This window comes from Glossina fuscipes, unplaced genomic scaffold (genome assembly GCF_014805625.2).
Source record: "Glossina fuscipes isolate IAEA_lab_2018 unplaced genomic scaffold, Yale_Gfus_2 2, whole genome shotgun sequence".
Lineage (NCBI taxonomy): Eukaryota > Metazoa > Arthropoda > Insecta > Diptera > Glossinidae > Glossina > Glossina fuscipes.
Window position 1 is genome coordinate 15,427,620 of NW_023998416.1, and position 19,789 is coordinate 15,447,408.

Sequence of the window (19,789 nt, forward strand, 5' to 3'; positions counted from 1 at the left end):
TAGGCGCACAAGCCCACAAAAGTTAAGCTAAAGAGAAACTGAAATTGTGAAGACTTAAAAAATAAAACTGAAATCCACGAAAAATTTTGCAATAGAAATTAGCCAATGCCTTCCTGACTTTTGCGTACATAATTTCTTACAATAACAATTTCACCATACCAAATTTCCTCCTAAATTAAAAGCGCCTAATGCGAAAAATTTCATAAATCAATAGTGGCAACATTGGCAATTAAAATAAAAACATGACCAAAATATCAAAATAGTCAAAGAAAAGTCGGAAAAGTGAAAGATTTGTTTTTTGCGGAGAATTGTGCGAGAAAAATTGCTCTACTAGTGGGGTGCGATTTCAACTTGAGTTATTATCGAAATATAAAATTTCTAAAAATAATTATAGCCAAGAGCATTTGTACGAAAAAAACGGGAGAATTAATTAATTGAAATGGAAATAAAACAAAAGCCACATTCAGAAAATAAGCGGACTAGGAAGAAGATAAGTGAAAAATCCAAAAATTTAATAAAAACAACTAGCATAGGATATAAAAGTGAAAAATTAAAAGTCGAAAAATCAATTTTACCTATACGTGCTGCAACATTGATGAGGCCGGCTTCAAACTCGTTGTCATGTTTTAATAAATTAATATGCCCTTATCGGCATTTTTTAACATTAAATGTATTGATTTTCCTAATTTTTATGAGTTTAATAAACTTTGCAAATTGTGTCTATATTAACACTGGAAGGAATTTACAAAAACAGGAGGAGGCGTCGCTAAGATTCAAAAGAAGTTATTTTGAAATTAATAACAAAATCGAGAATCGTCAGATACGTTCCGAAGAAGCACCGTTGGCTGAGAGGAGGTGAGTGCTAAAGGAAATAACAAATATATCTGCTAATCTTCGTTGGCGACCTCCGATTTTTATGACATCAAAATAATTGCAAAAAACTGTACAAACTATTCTTTCACAATGCATTAAAATGTATACGTGCCTCTTGTGTGATGATAACATTAACAACAACAAAGCAATAATAAAAATAGTATTATGTTTTAGACCTCCTTTCAGATCATGAAAAATAAGTAAATATACTTATGGCAGGCACTTGCTTTACAATGATTATGTGTATTATTTGCATCAACTTTTTTATTTATATGTGCTCTTAATTCCCTTATCTTTTTGTGTCACAATTTTATAAGGCTAGAATACAAGGTCAATGCAACAATAAAATGGGTAAAATTCATTTTGTCATCAAAGGGTATTTGGCGCCTTACGATTTTGATATAAAAAACCTAACGCACACTTTTCACTTCGATACGTTGGTTGCTAGATGTGCATCTTTGAACCATTAAAACACTTATAAAAAATGATTTTGAGGTCGTAGTCTTGCTTTTTATTCTATGAAAATATATAAAAATTATTATATCGTTATATATATAATTATTTTGATCTTTGTATTATTTTCAAGTCTCAGCTCTCTTATAGAAAATTGATTATTCGATTGTAATGATAGTCTTATCTTCAAGCATATGTCTTTACATGTCAATCACCGCTAAAGTTAGCGTTATAATATCAATTGTAGGAATTTTTATTTTATTTATTTATATTCGAATATAAATTCTGTCATTTTGCACCTGTTTAAAGAAAAGAAACTGTTTCAAATATTTTGTTTAGATATAACAGACTGTATGACTCTGTAAAATGAATGATAAATAAAATTTACGTTTAGCAAGTTTTTCTATAAGAATTATAAAGAAAAAATATTAGACAAGTTAAACGCTCGTAAACAAGTATGAATTTTAATAAAAAAAAATTTTTATCAGATCAAAAGCCGTACCCTTACTATTTCATCGTTTACTTATATATTTTTAGTAAAAATGATTTTCTTTGGATTTTCTTGACATTTGCGACTTGTGCGATGAACACAAGAAAACAAGACGGACAGACAAGCTCTAAAAAGTGAGTGAGTGAATGTGCTTTTCTGTCGGTAGGCAATTGGGTACGTATGAGCCTATTTTTAACGTGGAAAGGCTTACGATTGCGTAAGTGTATCTTGTACATACATCATTGAATAAAGTTTTGGATTAACAGCAAATTTTGAACCTTAAATATCAAATCTTTCGAAAATTTATCAATTTGCGATTTGTTATAAAAAGCAGACAGATATGCGTACTTATTTTATTATGCCATTTTTCTGATAAAAGATTTTAACGATGATTAAAGAACTTCTAGCGTCTCTGCGCCAAAAACGCTTCCCTCTGGACAGAGAAGATTACTTTTTGACCTCCTTCTATGTAAACGTTCTGTCGATCAGAGAACACAAGTCCTTAAGCAGCAACAAGGTTGATTTGTTGTTCCGAAAGATAATGGTTTGACATATAAATGCATTGCGGTAGGCTTAAAGTACATAGATCTTTTTTTGCGCACCTTTCCGCACACATAAATATTTTCGTGAAAATTAAGCCTTCACCTAGTAACAATTTTTACGACGAAGGTAAGTAAAGAATTTTTGTAGGGGAAGCGAAGTATGGTATTTATCAGTCTATCCTGCATAACTGTAAAATTTTAAAGTGCTCTTAATAAAAAGTTAAACGAGATCTCAATGTCAACTTAATCTTATTTAAAGGAATGTCGAGCTCGGCCTAAGACCTTTTAATGAAACAAGATCCATATCTTTAGGTAAAATTTTGAAACAATAGGGCTTGTTGTAATCGCAATAATTATTTCAAGTGCTTAAGAGATAAACCATAGGAAATTTGCAAAATTTTATAAGCAATTTATCGTTCGTTTAAGCGGAACTCAAGATATTATGTCGCCGGGATGTCACGTATACATTGTAAGATCAAGACGTCCTCTCTAGACGCCAAGAATCCTTTCAATATTTATTTGCGTCAGCGGTTATCACCGTCTCCCGCAATTCGTAGGGATTTAGAAGGTTTACTATGGACACGTACAAGTATTCTTTGATATATTTCCTTGAAAGTTATAAATTATCACCATAAAGGGTCTATTAAGGAGCTATGAGCTAATCCATTAGACATGAGGCAAAGAGACTTGTATGACATCCATGTGGAAGCCACTGGAACAAGTCTTACAAATATCATTTCTGAGTACCAATAGGCTTATCACAGTTGATCTTCCTTGCTGTCTTGCTGAAATGAATGTTGACATGAAAGTGTGGACGACTAAATGGTGAAGGTAATACGTATGGCTAATACAGTCCTGGAACAATTTCGCTCGAACACCCTCGCTCACAACATATTTTAAATATCAAAATTTGCGGTCCTTTGGACCCTAGATCGATTTCTTTTTAATTAGTCATAGTGATTATTCAAAAACAATGATGTCTTCTATTCGAACTTAGGTGGCTCCATCTGCGCCCGGTTAACTAAATACAACGCGAGCTGGGACGTGATTGGTTCCGAAAGCATTTTCTTGCATTGAAATGTTTCACGTCCAGGCACAGCAAACGAGCATCACAATTGTGTGTTTTGCGATTGCTGTCTGCCCACTTAAAGCAGAAAACTGTTGCAACCACTGCTGGGATTATGATTCTACCTACCCTCGTTTTACGGAACGTGGAAGTTGTTCCCCGTGTTAGGACTGATCTTTCTTGAACGAAATCTATCTCATAATTCTTGGGCTTGGTAGCTAATATCTACGTCGATGTATGTAAAACGTTCAAGTAACGCCGCGTTGAGCTTAGTAGGCTACGGAAACTATTAAATCGGTATAGTGAACCATTAAAGACATATTGACTTTAGAAAACTCCGAAAACGTGCCCTTGATTGTGATGCAACATAGGTCAATCACCCTCGGTGTAGCTTCGCGATGGGCTGCTGTTGTATAGCGTATATATGCGCCGATTTTCCATTTTATGTCTATATATATATAGGACGTTATACTGATTTTTTATGGATAACATATCTAACTTTTGTTGTTTGCTCCAAAATTAAAAATCATATTCTTTTCTTGCAACATGAGATTTTAGATTGCGCCCTATTTTAAAAGAACTTGATATACATAAGAGCGCTAAGTGGTCCTATATATGTTCTGCAAACAAACAATCAAAGTTTTATTTTGTTTTGTAATATGATGCTCTCTTCTGTGTTTTGTTTATTATTTTTCTCTAAGCAATTTGCTCTTGAAACGGCCAGTATATTAACTTTTCTTCTAGATGACATACCAAACAGTGTATGACTTTGATTTTCGTCTACGCAATATTGATGCAAAATGATAAGTGGTTCCCTACTTCCCTCTAGCTTACGCTCTTTGATCCCTCGTCAATTCGCATCAGTTCTCCTGTCGCTGTTGATTTGGCCGTACAGGCTGCTGTGAATAGAACCTTGTAAGTAAAGTTTTCGCATATATCTCACATAAACATGAATGAACCGTGGCCTTGATATTTCGCCCTTTTATTCTGGGAGCTGGTAGAACTATTATTTTGTTGCAGGTGTCTTTACCATCGTATGAATCAGTCGTCATGCTTATATGCAGTAACCTGACAATTGTATGACAACAAAATTTTGTCGTCCTTTTTGTCGGCATTCAATTCTTGGGACTCCGGCCATGTGGATGCTCCTCAATCAAATTATCTTATTACTCTTACCAAGAGCTTCTTTCTCCTTTTAAGAAACAGGTTCCTTTCCATATATCCTATAACAAAAAAATCTACTTTGCGTCTTATAATATTATTAGCTCCTCGAGTATTTTCTACATCACCTAACAAAGAATCTTTTCTGCATTTATGTTTATTCGTCCCTTTTACATATCAACAAGCATTTTTTATCTGGGTTAATATATAGTTTTCTTTGTTACATGAATATATAGAGTTTTTAAAATATAATTCGAACCATTTTCCATAGCCTTCGCTCTTTGCGGACTGTTAGTTAAACACAAGACAAAGAAGCTTAGATCGGTTCCAGAGCACTTTTCTAAATGATGATAAGTCTATCTGAAATCCGTACCGCAAGCAGTGTTGGGCTGGGGATGGCTTGAAGTGTATGTTAGCGTGGACTGAACGAAGCTTTATAAGAGGCTTGGGGGCGTTTGTTTATTTGTTGGTCAAAATATTTTTTTTAACCCTTTAATATCTCTTTCATATATTTCCCTTTTCTTTATGAAGCTGTCGACTTTTAGTTTTCATTATCATGTAATATTCTTCATCTTCCTGAGCAATTTCTTTTCAATTTCGCAGCTTGCATGTTATTTTTAAACTTTCTTCGCTCCGCTCGATTCCGTGGTCCCTGGTCATGCTCATGCTTTGCATATCTATTATTCTATGTGTGTGTGCGTGTGGTTTGCACGCATGTAATCAAACTTGTATCAGGGTGCGTTTCTTGACTCATTTATATTTAAATGGACTTTTATTTATTTCTCTTAATTATTTAAATTGATTTGTTGTTGCATATTTAGATTTTGCCTTTTCTTCTGAATCTTATCCTGAAGTGTACACGTTTTTTATTGCTTACAATAATTCACGATGCGTATGCATACGCTTAAATGCATATATGTATGTGAGACCATAACAAGTGGGGATTTTAACCTTCACCATATTTGGGGAAGGAAGTTGTTTCACATATTTTGTATAATACTCTTGGGAAGCTTTTTCAATAGTAATTCGAATTATGAGAATAAAAAATGGTGTAAACCAACTATCAATTTTTTTTTTTTTTAAGAATTTGTAAATAAAACTTTGTAATAAAATCTGACGCGTTAAAATATGTGCTTTATCATTGAACACTTCTCAATGCATATAATGTATATGTATGCATATGAGTTCTTTCTTTACGTATGTACACATTTATAAAAATAAACACAAGCTTCCGTTTTCTTCTTATTCAGAAAAACATAACAAAATATTTTTTCAATGATACAAATTCTATGAGACTTTCAACGGCTAAAATTGTTCAGTTCTTTAAAAAAAAAAAAACAGGAAGAAAATTATAGTCGGTTGCGATCGAATCTTTTGCAACCGTCACCGTTATTCCATAAAAGATTGACAAAAAATTAAAAATAAAAAATTTTCATACTCCATAGCAGTTCGTGGGCGCGGTTGTTTTTTTATTTTTATTTTGTAGAATAATTATAAGAAAATATCTATCTTGTTGTAGTTCATCAGCAACGACCAGAATGTTCTCAGTTTTGATTGTATGGACATATGGAGATTGTAGGCATATTCTTTGACCTTTTTGGGCGATTATAGGCGATGTCTTCATATTTTCGAATGGCAGAATGGTTATCGCAGATACTAAATAGTTGAACAGAGGGGCATATGGGCAGACAAACAGACGGACATGTCTAGGCATATTCCGAAATCAAAAGCAGCCAAGAATTTATATACTCTATGGAGTTGTAAAGTTGTTGAAAAAAAATAACATTAAATTTTGGTATACTATAATATTGGATAGTGGCGAGTTTTCCCATTTTCGGACAGATACTACAGCATCACCCAACAGAATATATGCCACAATTTTTATAGATTTATCTGCTCTAGTTTATGAGTAATGAGGCAAAAAACAAATTTTTTACTCCTTTCCTTTTGGGTATTGTAGGCGTGCCCTTCGCCTGATCTGGCTCATTTTCAATACCAACCCGGGTGCAAGAACTTTTAATGCTCCTGCCAAAGTTGCAGGCGATAGCTTACAATAGACATTACGCAGACAGACAGACGGACATGCTCAATTCAATTCAGAATTTAGAGGTTGATCAAGAATACTTTGTGGAATGTATGAAGCTTCCTTTTGGGCGTTGCAAACAGCTTGACAAAATAAGTATACCCCTGGTGATGGGCATGAAAAAAAAAAATATATATATATATATATATATTAAGTTTCTGCACAAATTGGCTTTAAATACAGGGGACGTTTCTCAAGTACTTCAACAGAGCTTCACAAAGACCCTAACACAGCTCTAACAAGTCTACTCAGTTTAACTAAGGAAATCGAAAGTATATTTATAAGCACCACGTGAGTCTATATGAAAATGTTTTTTAAAAGAGCAAAAAAAAAAACAACAAAAAAAGCACGTGGCTTATTAACGTTAACAGAGGAAAAAGAATTTGAATTGTTGTACTCGTTCGAGAGGTACTTCTATTTAGGTAGCTTCACGTGTGTGTAGGTGAAAGTAAGCGGTATTTTTCAGGATGACAGGTACGGGATTTCTGAGTCAAGTTCATGGAAGAAACGTTCTGGTTGCCTTACAATATTTCAAATGTATTTTTATGAAGAATCACGTGATAGTTGCAAAATTAATTTCGATGGGAAATAGGTTTCTAAATCGAACCATAGCTTATTCCTGCTTAGTACATATATAGATTCATTGAAAGCTCAAACGGAAATTAAGGTAGAAAGGTGAGGCCTTTTGTAAACACTCTTCGTTAGAGGCATCAGATCGAATACGGAAATGGGCGTTATACACCACCACTGCGCTCTAACAGTTGACAGTCCCACATTGAGTAAAATATTTTCGAATTGCAACGGTTTGATTGGTTTGATGTGGTGGAGCGTATCAAAAATCCAACCAACCAACTACGATTATAACTTTTCTTATTTGTCATAAATAAACTAATGTAACCGCATGACCCGCTTGCCAGTAGCACAACGCTTCCAGGTGAATTTATATTTCTTTGTTCCAAATTGTTGCTTCACGTCATTTCTTTACAAGAAGAGGGAATTATTAGATTGATTTAATCCACTGCGAACGCATTGTTATATGAGCCCCGATTGTCAGTTATGGCCCAGCTTAGATCATGAATGGATATCTAAGATGTGTTGTATATCTACCGTATATTCAAGTTCTTGTTCATAATTCCATATTGTTTTGTCAGCACCTTGTGAGGTGATTTTAAATCAATCGATCCGTTCTAATTGGATCCACAAAAACAATGTCGACGAAGTCAATGAAAAGAGTTCGAGGTATAGAAAAGTTTATGCTGATGAACGAAAAATAGGACTGGAGTGTTCCAACAGAGATGTTAAGTGATACAATTGCGGCCCTCTGTAATGAAAAGCTAAATTGACTGACTTGTTTATTATAAAATAATGCTACATGTGAGTGACAATATCTACGTAAGAACTCTTTTTTTTTTTTTTTTTTTTTTCCTTATTTCAAGAAATTTTTTATTGAGTTTAATAAGTTCAAGCACATGTATTAAAAAATGAATGTGTGCATGGGTGTGTGTATATAAAATAGTAATCATATAGTAAACTATATCATGTAAAAAGTATACCAAGATTTAGAATACAAGAAAACTGATGGGATAAATAAATTAATTAAAAACTCTGCGAAACGTAAACATATTGATAAAAAATGCTATCGCACCGTCGGAAATCGCTGGTATATCCATTTAAACATTTACAAACAAAGAGAAAATCTAGAAGAAAGTTTGCAAGACCCTGTGTGTACATACAGTTAATGAGTGCCAACTTCTGTATCGAACTTAGCTAATTTGTCCGTCCGTTTGTCCAACCATGTATATGGATATGGTAAACTTTTCTCTAATCGGAGATAGATTGATATTGAGATTCTTTACTAATAGAATGCAAGAGATACAGTGATAAGCATTTCCCCGCATATTTTAAGAATAATCCTATATACAGTGCAAAAATAGAAAAATGTAACCATAGCCGCCTGATATTGTTAGATTATCGAAATTTCACCTTGTTCGTGTTCTTTTTAAAAATAAAAAGTGGTGGGTATAGCAGGTTCGTCACAGCCGAATGTAATGCTTTTATTTTATTTAAATATATTGTTATTGTTGTTTAATAAGATAGTTTATGACAATGCATACAAAATTCATAAAAACTTTTGTAAAAAACATATACAAAATTTTTTCTAAATAATAGCTAAGCGATTACAGGCGTTATATGTAATTGTGTACATCGAATGATGTCATAAGTATTTCTGTCTATGAACAAGTCGACCAAATTTCCCAAGAAACCGAAGACAACATTCATTAATAACGTTCACTGGAAATTGGTTTGTTTACAAAGGTAAAGGCAAATGTACACAAAATTTAGTTATAGGTTATGTTGATGAATTGAATAAGTCTCCCGGGCGGCCATTCACCGTCCCCCGGCCAATACATTATCCGTTCAAAATATTTAATTAAATGCAGGAATGACATTTCCTAGTCCAGGAAGATTTTTACACTGACCATGCACAGCACATGCGTCTAAACCAAAACCTCTTACAGGCGGCGGATTTACGGTTTTTCATATACTCGAGGCATATGAGAATGCATGAACACTGGTTTTTTTCGTACTGACGGAAAGCAAAGATCTCCGGTGTGCATTTCTGCTGAATGCAAGGCTAAGCAAACCCAACGCAATGATAATATAAATTTTTTGCGCAAAGAGAAATCATTTCCTTCCTTGCTTCTGACTAATATCGCCTTAATTATGTAAACAACAGACGAAAAGACATTTATCGTTGAAAACGGGAAGAAAATGATTATTAGTCAACTGAAAGGATTCATTCATTCATTCATTGGTATGCAAATTAACCATAATTATCGCCGGATGAAAGGGAACGCATTATTACTATCATCCTATGAGCAACAGCTCTAACCAGTCGATAGATAAATTCTTGATTGCTCTTGAACATTGGAATCGCTTTAAGCTGAAACTAGTTAACATGACATGATTCATATCTAAGCTTTGTTTCAAGGCGAACAAAACTGTTTCTTAAATGCTTTTATTATCGCTTTCTGCGCATACTTGATTGTCATCCATAATAACAACATAATTTTTTTACTCATTGTGTATTGCAATAGCGGTCATTCACCTTCCACCACTCAATTGCGGCTACAATAAAAAAATTATTCCACATAACCGTTTCGTTAAAGTAAAACGTATTTGAAAAAACCCTAGATTTCTTTATTAATTTGCTATCATCAAACTATTTTATAATTCGATGGATACATGTATGCTTGTACGTGCGCTTTATATTATCATTTGTCAAAAAAAAAGGAGGAAAAAAAAAAAAGAAGGCAAATTGAGTAAAAAGAAAAAAGTTATTGAAGCAATTAATTTCAATTGTTGTTTCGTACAATTAATTATTACAAAATTGTCGATGTGTACGTAGATGAGCATGTTTGTACATAAATGATTACATTATTTATTTACCATACAAACTAATAATAATCATTGTGATTACTACAATAGTGATAATTAAATTGTCTCTTTTAGTGAACAATGGTGTTTTTTCGCTTTTACGCTTAGAAAGGGAAATAAAGAGAACAAGTAAGAAAATTATATTCGGCACGGAACGAAGCTTTTATACCCTTTCCTTTAAAAAGGGGGAAAAAATGAAATTTTTTTAATACTCTATAGCAGGGGTTGGCCGCTGGTCAACAAGTGACCCATTTGACAATTGCAAGTGACAAGCTTTAGTTCCGAAAATTGTGTACAATATATAAAAATAAACTATAAAACAGAAACATCAGGGAGGCCATTGATGTCGAAGAGAACGTTTATAAGTAAAGTGCACTCAATTGTGTTCGTAATTATTTTTTTTAATAAAATATATCTTCCTATCTATTAAAAGACCATCTGAACACGAAAATACCTCGTACCCACACGTCTCTTTAATGCATTTTGCACATTTTGGTTGATTTTGATCCGACTCTTCCTCTATAGTATTAGGTGAGTATGGTCGAATTTTGTGGGCAGATATTGTGTGTATCGGATAGGAGTAATGAGAAAAAAAAAACACAATTACTTCGATATTCAAACAAAGATGGTCTTAGTTTACTTAATACATGGGAGTTGTTCTCCGATATGGTCGGCTTTAAATATCAATCTGCGTGCGAGTGTTTTCGAGTTCTTAGCCCAATTTAGCACTGATATCTTTACTTTTGCGGCTGAGAGAATGTTTATCATTCGCGCACAAAGGATCGGCCAGATGGACAGACATGCCTACATGAATTCGGAATTTAATAATAATCAAGAATATGTGCACATCTTAGGGCCGCTGACGTTTTCTCCTGGTTGTTGCAAACGCTTTGATAACATGAATAGATCTGCATCTCTCAGTGATTACTGATTGATGTAACAGTAGTGGAAGAAGGCTACAAATATATTTGTTTGCATAACAAATATGCCAAGATAGGGAATGCACGAATAACTCATCTAGTTTTCTTTGAATTCGTCGTGCCCGAAATACAGTATAAAAGTCTTAGCAATAATGAAGTTATGGAATATTCTGCAGAAAGCTAATGAAAAATATTCATTCACTTTTAAGTAATAATGGTCTGCAACGCTTGCGTGTGATATAAGCTTGATTGTAAGCTTGTGCGGACATATGTCACATCCAGGAAGGCTTAACATAGACCCGCCCTTTAATTGGACCATTCTATTTAAAAAAGCATTTCGGGATCGATTTATGTTTGTCCGTCCGTGCAATTTTGTTTTCAATCTACAGGGTGCAAGATTTGAGATATTATAATCGAACCTATTGGATCCTGCTGAAAATGGATTCGTTTTCCATATACCTTGATGAATTGTTATATTAATTAAAAAAAAAAAATGCAATTTTCAAAAGTCGTCGAGTAATACTATTCCGGTACACTAAATTGGTGCGAAAAACTCGAATCGGATAGACCAATCTCTTCCTCTTTTTCTCTTTATCACGCCTACTCTTACTCTCTAAGTTTTCCCATCAAAAGTAAGCTTTATATAGCAAAAAACTTACGTCTATTCTTCATGCATATTCCATCCCATATAACAGGGCCTTGTCGAAAGAAAGTTTTCAACAAAACACAAAAATTTAACATATAATAAGTTATGACAAAAATAGATGAAGAGGAGTACTACTAAGCTCTAGAACAAGAAATTTAACTCTGGTAAATTTGGACAAAGCTACTTTATCAGTTTTCGCCCTCTTCCAAATGAGGTCTCCTAAAAAAATGTGTGCCTTTACAAGAAAACAATGTGCAATTGTTGGCCATTTATCGAGACAATCAAAATAGATAATCGTATTAGGCTATGTGCTGTAGTGTGCGGTAATGTAATGTATGGCCTTGTCGTTCTATTCGAATGTTTTGAGTTATTATTATGATTCTTATTAATTGCGATTATTGTTGTTTATTAAACAAAATAAACAAAATAAAATGCAACAAATAAAGGGCACTGGCTTCGACTGCCATCAGTGCGAAAAGTAGATATGAATATATTCCTTTGCCCGACTATGCGATTATTTGTCTCTTTACTAAAATTTCTAACGCCTCGTATACAATGCGTTTATTTTGAAAATGGTGTAAGTCATCTCTGAAATAAAATCAAACTAAAGGTAACGTTAAGTACAACATATCGATATCTCCAATTTGAGATGGACGGCTAAAGTGTTTACAAGAGAGATACCGCAGTAACTGATTTACTTTCAAGTATAGACTGAACGCACTAAATACAGAATTTGATAATTTTGGTAGCAATGCTATTAATACTTGTCTTGCGGACAAAACAAATTTTATCACGAGGTTCCACAAAAGTTAATTAATGTTTTGCTCTTTAGCGCTTTCGTACTGCATGTGGGAGGTAACAGCCAACACGAAAAATTGTGAAGCAAAAGTTTCGAGAACTTGAATGCTCGTGTTATTTACGCATAATTGCACGATATTGATTTTTATTACACCCTACATCAGTTGTAGTACAGGGATATATTAAGTTTGTGCGGATGTTTGCAACATCCAGAAAGACTTGAGATAGGCTCGCCTTTCGTCGCAGAAAGTGATTCTAAGTTTATTGGTCCGTCTGTCTGTCTCGTTTCCGTGCGTTCAACGTTAAAAATTCATTGTAAGATCTAAGGTCCAGATTTGCAGAACTGATCGGTTTGTTTTCAAACGAAAGACAAAGATGAAGAAAACTTCAGTAAAATTTTGCGGAATCTACAATGCAATGGCAACACAATACTTGTAGCTTAACTTACAAAACTGAATGAATTTATCTATCAATACGTATGCTGCTACGTTAACTTATTGTGTAACTTAAATAAGTCAATTTACATTTATCGATTTTTATGAACGCTAATATTTGCTTTTCATTAATAAATAAAATTTAACTAAAATTAGTTACATTTCCAATTGTTTGTAAATAGTGTAAAGTACCCAGACGCATATATGATAATTAAAATTTTCAATCCAATTGAAATAAAAAGTCGCCAACTTATCAATTCTATTAAAGAAGAGACATAAGAAAAAAGGGACCATCCCATTTTCCTCAATACTAAGTTGATAACAGAATAGCGATCGCCGTAGAAGCACGAGCAAATATATATATACATAGCCAACTCTTTTTACGCTACGTATATAAGCATAGAAATGAGATATTGATTGAATTTGTTCAAGAAGGACTACTGGCTCTATAAAGCCTTTGATTATACTCTACACCAAATGTGGTGGATTACGTTTGCGCGAACGTATCCAACGATTGTCTGAATTGATCTCAGCATTTGTATCCGTCCGCCTGACGTCTGCCCATGTGTTTTTAGAACAATTTACCAGTGTTGGTCTTTCCCACTGCACCCAATGTGCCCATTTTCAAGTCGGAACATTCACAAACACTACTCTCTTTCATCACCTCTCTCTTCCCATAACACTTGCTCATTACCACCTTATCCGCACGTATAGAGGCATCCCTCACGATTTGGTTATAGAAAAAAAAAAAAAAATAGATTGATGTGAAAAATATGGAAGGGGTCAGCCGATTTTTAATCCTTCCCTTATATAATCGTTCCTACGAAAAGAAAACACTTATATGGCCAAGCAGTCTAACTTAATAATAGTTTGACATAAAAATTAAATTTCACCAAATTTGCATCATGGCGGTCTACTTTTTGTACACCAAGTACATAATAATGAAGTCTTCCGCAAGTAGATTAATTTTGCTAAATTTAGGCGCCATACGACTAGGAAGTGGCGTAGAATATTTGAAGGCGGTCCTTTTTAAATTTCCCTATTAAAATTCTTTAAAATCCTGTATAGGCCTGTACAGTCTTTCTTCTTCACGTCTTTCTATTACTTCACATAAACCACGAGCGTTTAATAAAATATGCTTAAAAAGAACGTTTTATGTTTCCCTCCGTTTCTGTTGGCTAACAATTTCAATATGTTTTCATTTATTCGAAAGTGACCTTAAATATTCATATGTAATATAATTCAAAACAATTCAACGAAAATTTCAAATTTTCTCCAAAATGGTTGAAAATCATCTCATTTTTGTTCAGTTCAATGACATTTCCCTCTCTAATGTAGCCTTATTGGTCCATTGTCGTCATTTTCAGCTCCACAACTGATGACACGTCATCGTTCGAAATAACCGGGATACGAGTTGAGGATAGCGGCCATAATGTACAGTTTGAAGATGGCATACCCAGCGTCCTAAGAGATACACAATTTATTATACGCGTGTTTGGGAACGGTTTAACAGCGGATACTATGATAGCGTTTAGCACTCAACTCAAAGAACCAGGAGCTCATTGTCAATTTCCATCGACATTATTGCATAAACCTTTAAATAATTCCGTGACCGGTGCAACAGCTTTGTATGAAATCAAGTTACCGTCATCTAAGGAAGAATTTTTTATTTGCGCTAAAAAGGATCCGGATGCTTTTAAGGTTAGTCGAACTCGTGCAACAATAATTTACACTTACTTTTATCCCATTTTTACCTAAGGAAAATCAAGCCGATCCTTTGCCTTTAATACATAAATGTAAAGATTCTTGGTGTGCTTTGCGTACTCATGAAAGCATTTTACCACTATGGGTGTCGATTGTCGTTATTGGAATTTGTTTATGCTTTTCGGCTCTCTTCTCGGGATTAAATTTAGGTCTCATGTCCCTAGATCGCACTGAATTAAAGGTTAGTTTTTAATCGTATTATTTCGTCGTTGTTTGCATTTTATTTTTATTAATTTCCTCTCTTATACTATAATGTTGCAGATTTTGCGCAATACAGGCTCCAATAAGGAACGCGAGTACGCCAAGAAGATACAACCGGTCAGAGATCAAGGTAATTACCTGTTGTGCAGTATACTGTTGGGTAATGTGTTGGTTAACTCGACCTTTACCATTCTCTTGGATGGCTTGACTTCTGGGCTTATTGCTGTGGTGTGCTCAACGATTGCCATCGTTATATTCGGTGAAATTACACCACAGGTTAATTCATACGAAAACCCATAAAGAGAACAGCTGTTTATGTTGTTTTAACCAAAAGGTCTTTTCCTTTTTTCCATTTTTCTTCTTTCTTTTCTCTCTCTCTCTCTCTCTCTCTCTCTCTTCTCCGTTTTTCTGTGTGCTCCGTTTCACTTGAATTGTAGGCGATTTGTTCTCGTCACGGCCTGGCGGTGGGTGCGAAAACCATTTATGTCACAAAAATGGTGATGATTGTAACGTTTCCTTTGGCTTATCCAACTTCAAAAATTCTCGATTATTTGCTAGGCGAAGAAATTGGCAACGTTTATAATCGCGAACGCCTTAAAGAATTAGTGAAGGTAATCTTTAATATGAAACATTAAGAAAATTAAAATTATTACCCGTAAACCTATATATCTTTGTAGGTAACTACCGGTATTAATGATTTGGATAAAAATGAAGTTAATATCATTTCTGGAGCATTGGAATTGCGTAAGAAAACCGTCACTGATGTTATGACACATATTGATGATGCTTTCATGTTACCTTTGGAGGCAACTCTTGACTTTGAAACTGTTTCTGAGATAATGAAGACAGGTTATTCACGGATACCTGTATATGACGGCGATCGGAAAAATATCGTTACATTGCTATATATCAAAGATTTAGCTTTCGTTGATCCAGACGATAATACACCGTTGCGAACTTTATGTGAATTCTATCAAAATCCAGTGCATTTTGTTTTTGAAGATGTTACCTTGGATGTTATGTTCAATCAATTCAAGGATGGTACTTTCGGTCACTTGGCTTTTGTGCATCGTGTCAACGATGAAGGTGACGGTGACCCATTTTATGAAACTATTGGCTTAGTTACTTTAGAAGATGTTATAGAAGAACTAATACAAGCGGAAATTGTCGATGAAACTGATGTGTTTGTTGACAATCGTACAAAGGTTCGTCGTAATCGTTATAAAAAGCAAGATTTCACAGTGTTTGCGGAACGTAAGGAACATCAAACCATACACATTTCACCACAGTTGGCCTTGGCCACATTCCAGTACTTAAGCACCTGTAAGTAACTATATCGTATAGAATTTTTTCTTTCAATAAATTGTTATTATTCAAAATTTTAGCGGTTGATGCCTTCCGAAACGATGTTATATCGGAGGCGATTTTACGGCGCTTACTTAATCAAAACATTATATTTAACATTAAATGTAAAGGTAAAGAAAAAGACGATCCGTCCCTATTCCTTTACCAGCAGGGTAAAGCTGCTGATTACTTTGTACTTATTCTGGAGGGTCGTGTTGAGGTCAAAGCTGGTAAAGAAAGCTTGCTTTTCGAAGGTGGACCTTTTACTTACTTTGGTACTCAAGCGTTAGTACCTGTTGTTCTTGTAGGTAAGTAAAGAAAACGCCATTAAGCATTTGTGTTACGTCCGCCAGTAGATGATAAAAAAAAAAAAAACGAAAAGTTTAGTAACTTTGTAGTTAAGATTGTAACACTTAAGAGCAGCATTTAGAAAGTATTGAAATTTACATATTTATATTACATATTCTAATAAGTGTTGAGCCCTTAAGATGATTTCATTTAAATCACTCATCTATTCATCTCATGCCTGATTTCTTGGACTAATCAAGGCTATATTTACATTATTAGGCTTCACATTTTTTGAAATTTTTTTCCCAGATAAATATATTTTTCTTTTATAGAGTCTTCTTCGCAACAGGGTTCATTGCAGTCATTGAATTTAGAAAATCCGAAAGTTCGGCAAACTTTTATACCCGACTATTCAGTACGCGCTCTTACTGATGTCACTTATATTGCCATTAAGCGTAACTTATATTTAACTGCCAAAAAGGCCACGTTACTGGAAAAAACTCGAAAATCTGGCACTTCGTTTGCAGTCGACTTTGATGCTGAGGTAGAAAAGGTAGGTCAGCAAAGATTCGTAACACGGTAACGCGTGTTTTTAATTTATTATCGTGAGAGTTCCAAAAATAGCGATGTATAACGAAAGATCTAACTATAGGATAATACGTAGAAATTACCGTTAACAATATGTTTTCTTATTTTCCGAGTAATACAGCAATACGCGTTTTTTTATTTCATGTTTACTGATTTCGAAAATTCTGATAAGAAACCGAGTCGAGTTCCCCTAGCAGACAAAAAAAACACTCCATAGCTGTACGAAATCTAAGTTTGCCTATATTCAAAGATGAAAATTTCTATACCCCATACTTCTTATGGTACAGGATATATTAACTTTGTGGGGATGTACATAATACACCCAAAAGTGCTTGAGATGCACCCACCCACCTTTTATTATATCATTGATTTTCTGAATCAATCTTAGCTTATGTGTCTGTCCTTCCGATTGATCGCCGCCCACCTATTACGTACAGATCACAATTTTGAGTAATCTTAATGAAATTTAGTGCACCCACGTACTTTGATCATCTCTCGAATAACGCCTTATTTTAAAAAGATATAGAAGATAAAAAAATACGTGGCATTATCGATAACTGCAAGAAGCGAAGTAGTATTGGATATGTAATGATCGTCTATTACCGGCTAGTAAGCTTTCACTTATTCTAACATACTGAAGTTTCCAAAAACTATTTCTTTAAAGATATCAACTGAGCCCATATCCATATTTAGTTAATATGTGTGTCGCAATAATGATTTTCATCTGGGCGTTAAGTTCATCGTTAAAAATTTTAGCGCATTACTAATAATATCCTAAAGCTATTTTCATTTAGTTTTCAAACTTAGTTTAGTTCTGGTTATCGCAAGATTAGCGCTCATATTTAAGCCAAATATCTTTCTTCTTTAAGTCAGGATAGTAAATATACGAAAAAAATGTTTACAATCTAGATTTTATATTAGAGGCATCATGTCATACAATTAAAAATATATATTTTCAATTGTGTTGTTTATTACATAATTTATAATTTTAGTTAATGTTAAGTGAAAAGAAAAAAATCGAGAAAGTTGAAAGTGAAATCGAAGATGATAAAAATGAAAATGAGAATAAGAATGAGAATGAGAATGATAATGATAATGAAGAAACCGGTGACAGTTATCGAAATTATGAAAATGCCGGAAATCTTCGATACTATAGCAGTTCTGAAATTACACTTTCTGGAAGTGCTACGCTTCGAAAATCAAGTTCACAATCAACCATGAAATAAATCAAATTTTTTCAAAATATAATTGATTTTCTTATGAAAAAAGGTAAAAGAATTCTTTTAATAAGAAGTTTCAATAAAGTGCTTTTAATTAAGAAAAGAAAATGATAAAATTGACTTAACGCGTTAACACCCACCACCTACCTAGGTCTAGGTCTATAAGCGGTAATTTTTTTTTTTTTTTTTTACATTTTTTGATAAACAGAGCTGAATGCGTTTGTCTTCTTTACTGAGTAGATACATATGGCGTGGATACCCAATTTTCTACTTTTTTTTTTTTTTTTTTTGCCACCGTGAGAATGTTAGTAATGTGCAGGCAATCAGTCGAATATGTTAGAACGCATGAAGCATCTGGTGTCTCGAATATAAAGAAATTTTCACTAAATGTATATTTCTGGGGGGATCCTTTAAAGCGTAGTTTTTTTTTTTTTTTTTTTGCTTTCTAAATAATATTCGAATACTCTTAGCCTGGGGTGGTGGGGATAAAATATTGAAGATTATAAATTTATAGTGTTCCGTTCACATTACACATTTTAATGTTTTTTGAACATTGCAGCTGTTGCATTCCCTACATGAAGACGATAAACAACAGTTCTTTCGCGGTAGCCAAAATTTGCGCAAAGGTTCAATGGTGTTAACCGCCAGCAATACAGCGTCGCCATCATTAAATGTAAGTCATAATATAAAGCAAATCTATTATATAATCTAAAGTGGTTTTCATTTCATTCTTATAAGGATTTCTCGCAGCAAAGTCGAAGTATAGCAGCGACAGTGACGCAACAAAATTCGCAGGCGACTAATAGCGGCGAAATCAATGAAGTTATATCGATGAGTAGTTTATTAACTTCAGAGGCAGCGGCCAATAACAGCGATTTAAATACCCACGAATATATCTGTAATGACGGTGGTGGGGGCGGTGATAAAGCGATAGTCACGACACCTTTGCTACCGAAATCGGATCTTAAGCACAATAATGTCAATGCAAAATAACAAAAACCTATTTAACAGTCTATATGAACTGTTAAAGATGTAGCAAAAAACACAACAAATACAATATGTTTTCCATAAATAAGTAATAGAAAAAAGTAGAAAACAAAAAAAAACAAAAAAAAAAAAAAACAGAAAATTTTGTGAAAACTTTTTTCTTCAAAACCGAAAAATCAGTTTCTATGTTTATCATGTGATTTCTTTTTTAAGATTTAGTAAAAAAATAAAGAAAAACACTATAAATCGAATAGAGAGCATATATATATATATATATATATATAAAAAAAAACAACTTGTGTCTATAATCTATAATCAAAATATTACAATAATAATAATCATATTATTAGAAATACAAATAATATAATTTTTTCAATATTTTACTCTTTTTCTCCGAATTTATACCTCATTATCCGTTCAAGTTTTTTTAATTGAAAAAATAAAAAATGATTTACGCTTACAATTACTTAATATGTACTTAAGCATATCTATG

At 33.6% G+C, this 19,789-nt stretch overlaps 1 protein-coding gene across 1 annotated transcript; it reads left to right on the forward strand.

Annotated features, from left to right (window-relative positions):
* The first annotated feature begins 366 nt into the window (after positions 1–366).
* LOC119633479 (metal transporter CNNM4) lies at positions 367–19,562 on the forward strand. The gene is made up of 10 exons (XM_038027056.1): positions 367–855; positions 14,272–14,605; positions 14,664–14,849; positions 14,930–15,145; positions 15,307–15,480; positions 15,547–16,192; positions 16,255–16,521; positions 16,834–17,054; positions 18,869–18,982; positions 19,048–19,562. The coding sequence occupies exons 1-10, from the start codon at positions 440–442 to the stop codon at positions 19,300–19,302; spliced, it is 2,829 nt and encodes a 942-aa protein (XP_037882984.1). The 5' UTR covers positions 367–439; the 3' UTR covers positions 19,303–19,562.
* Positions 19,563–19,789: the final 227 nt, after the last annotated feature.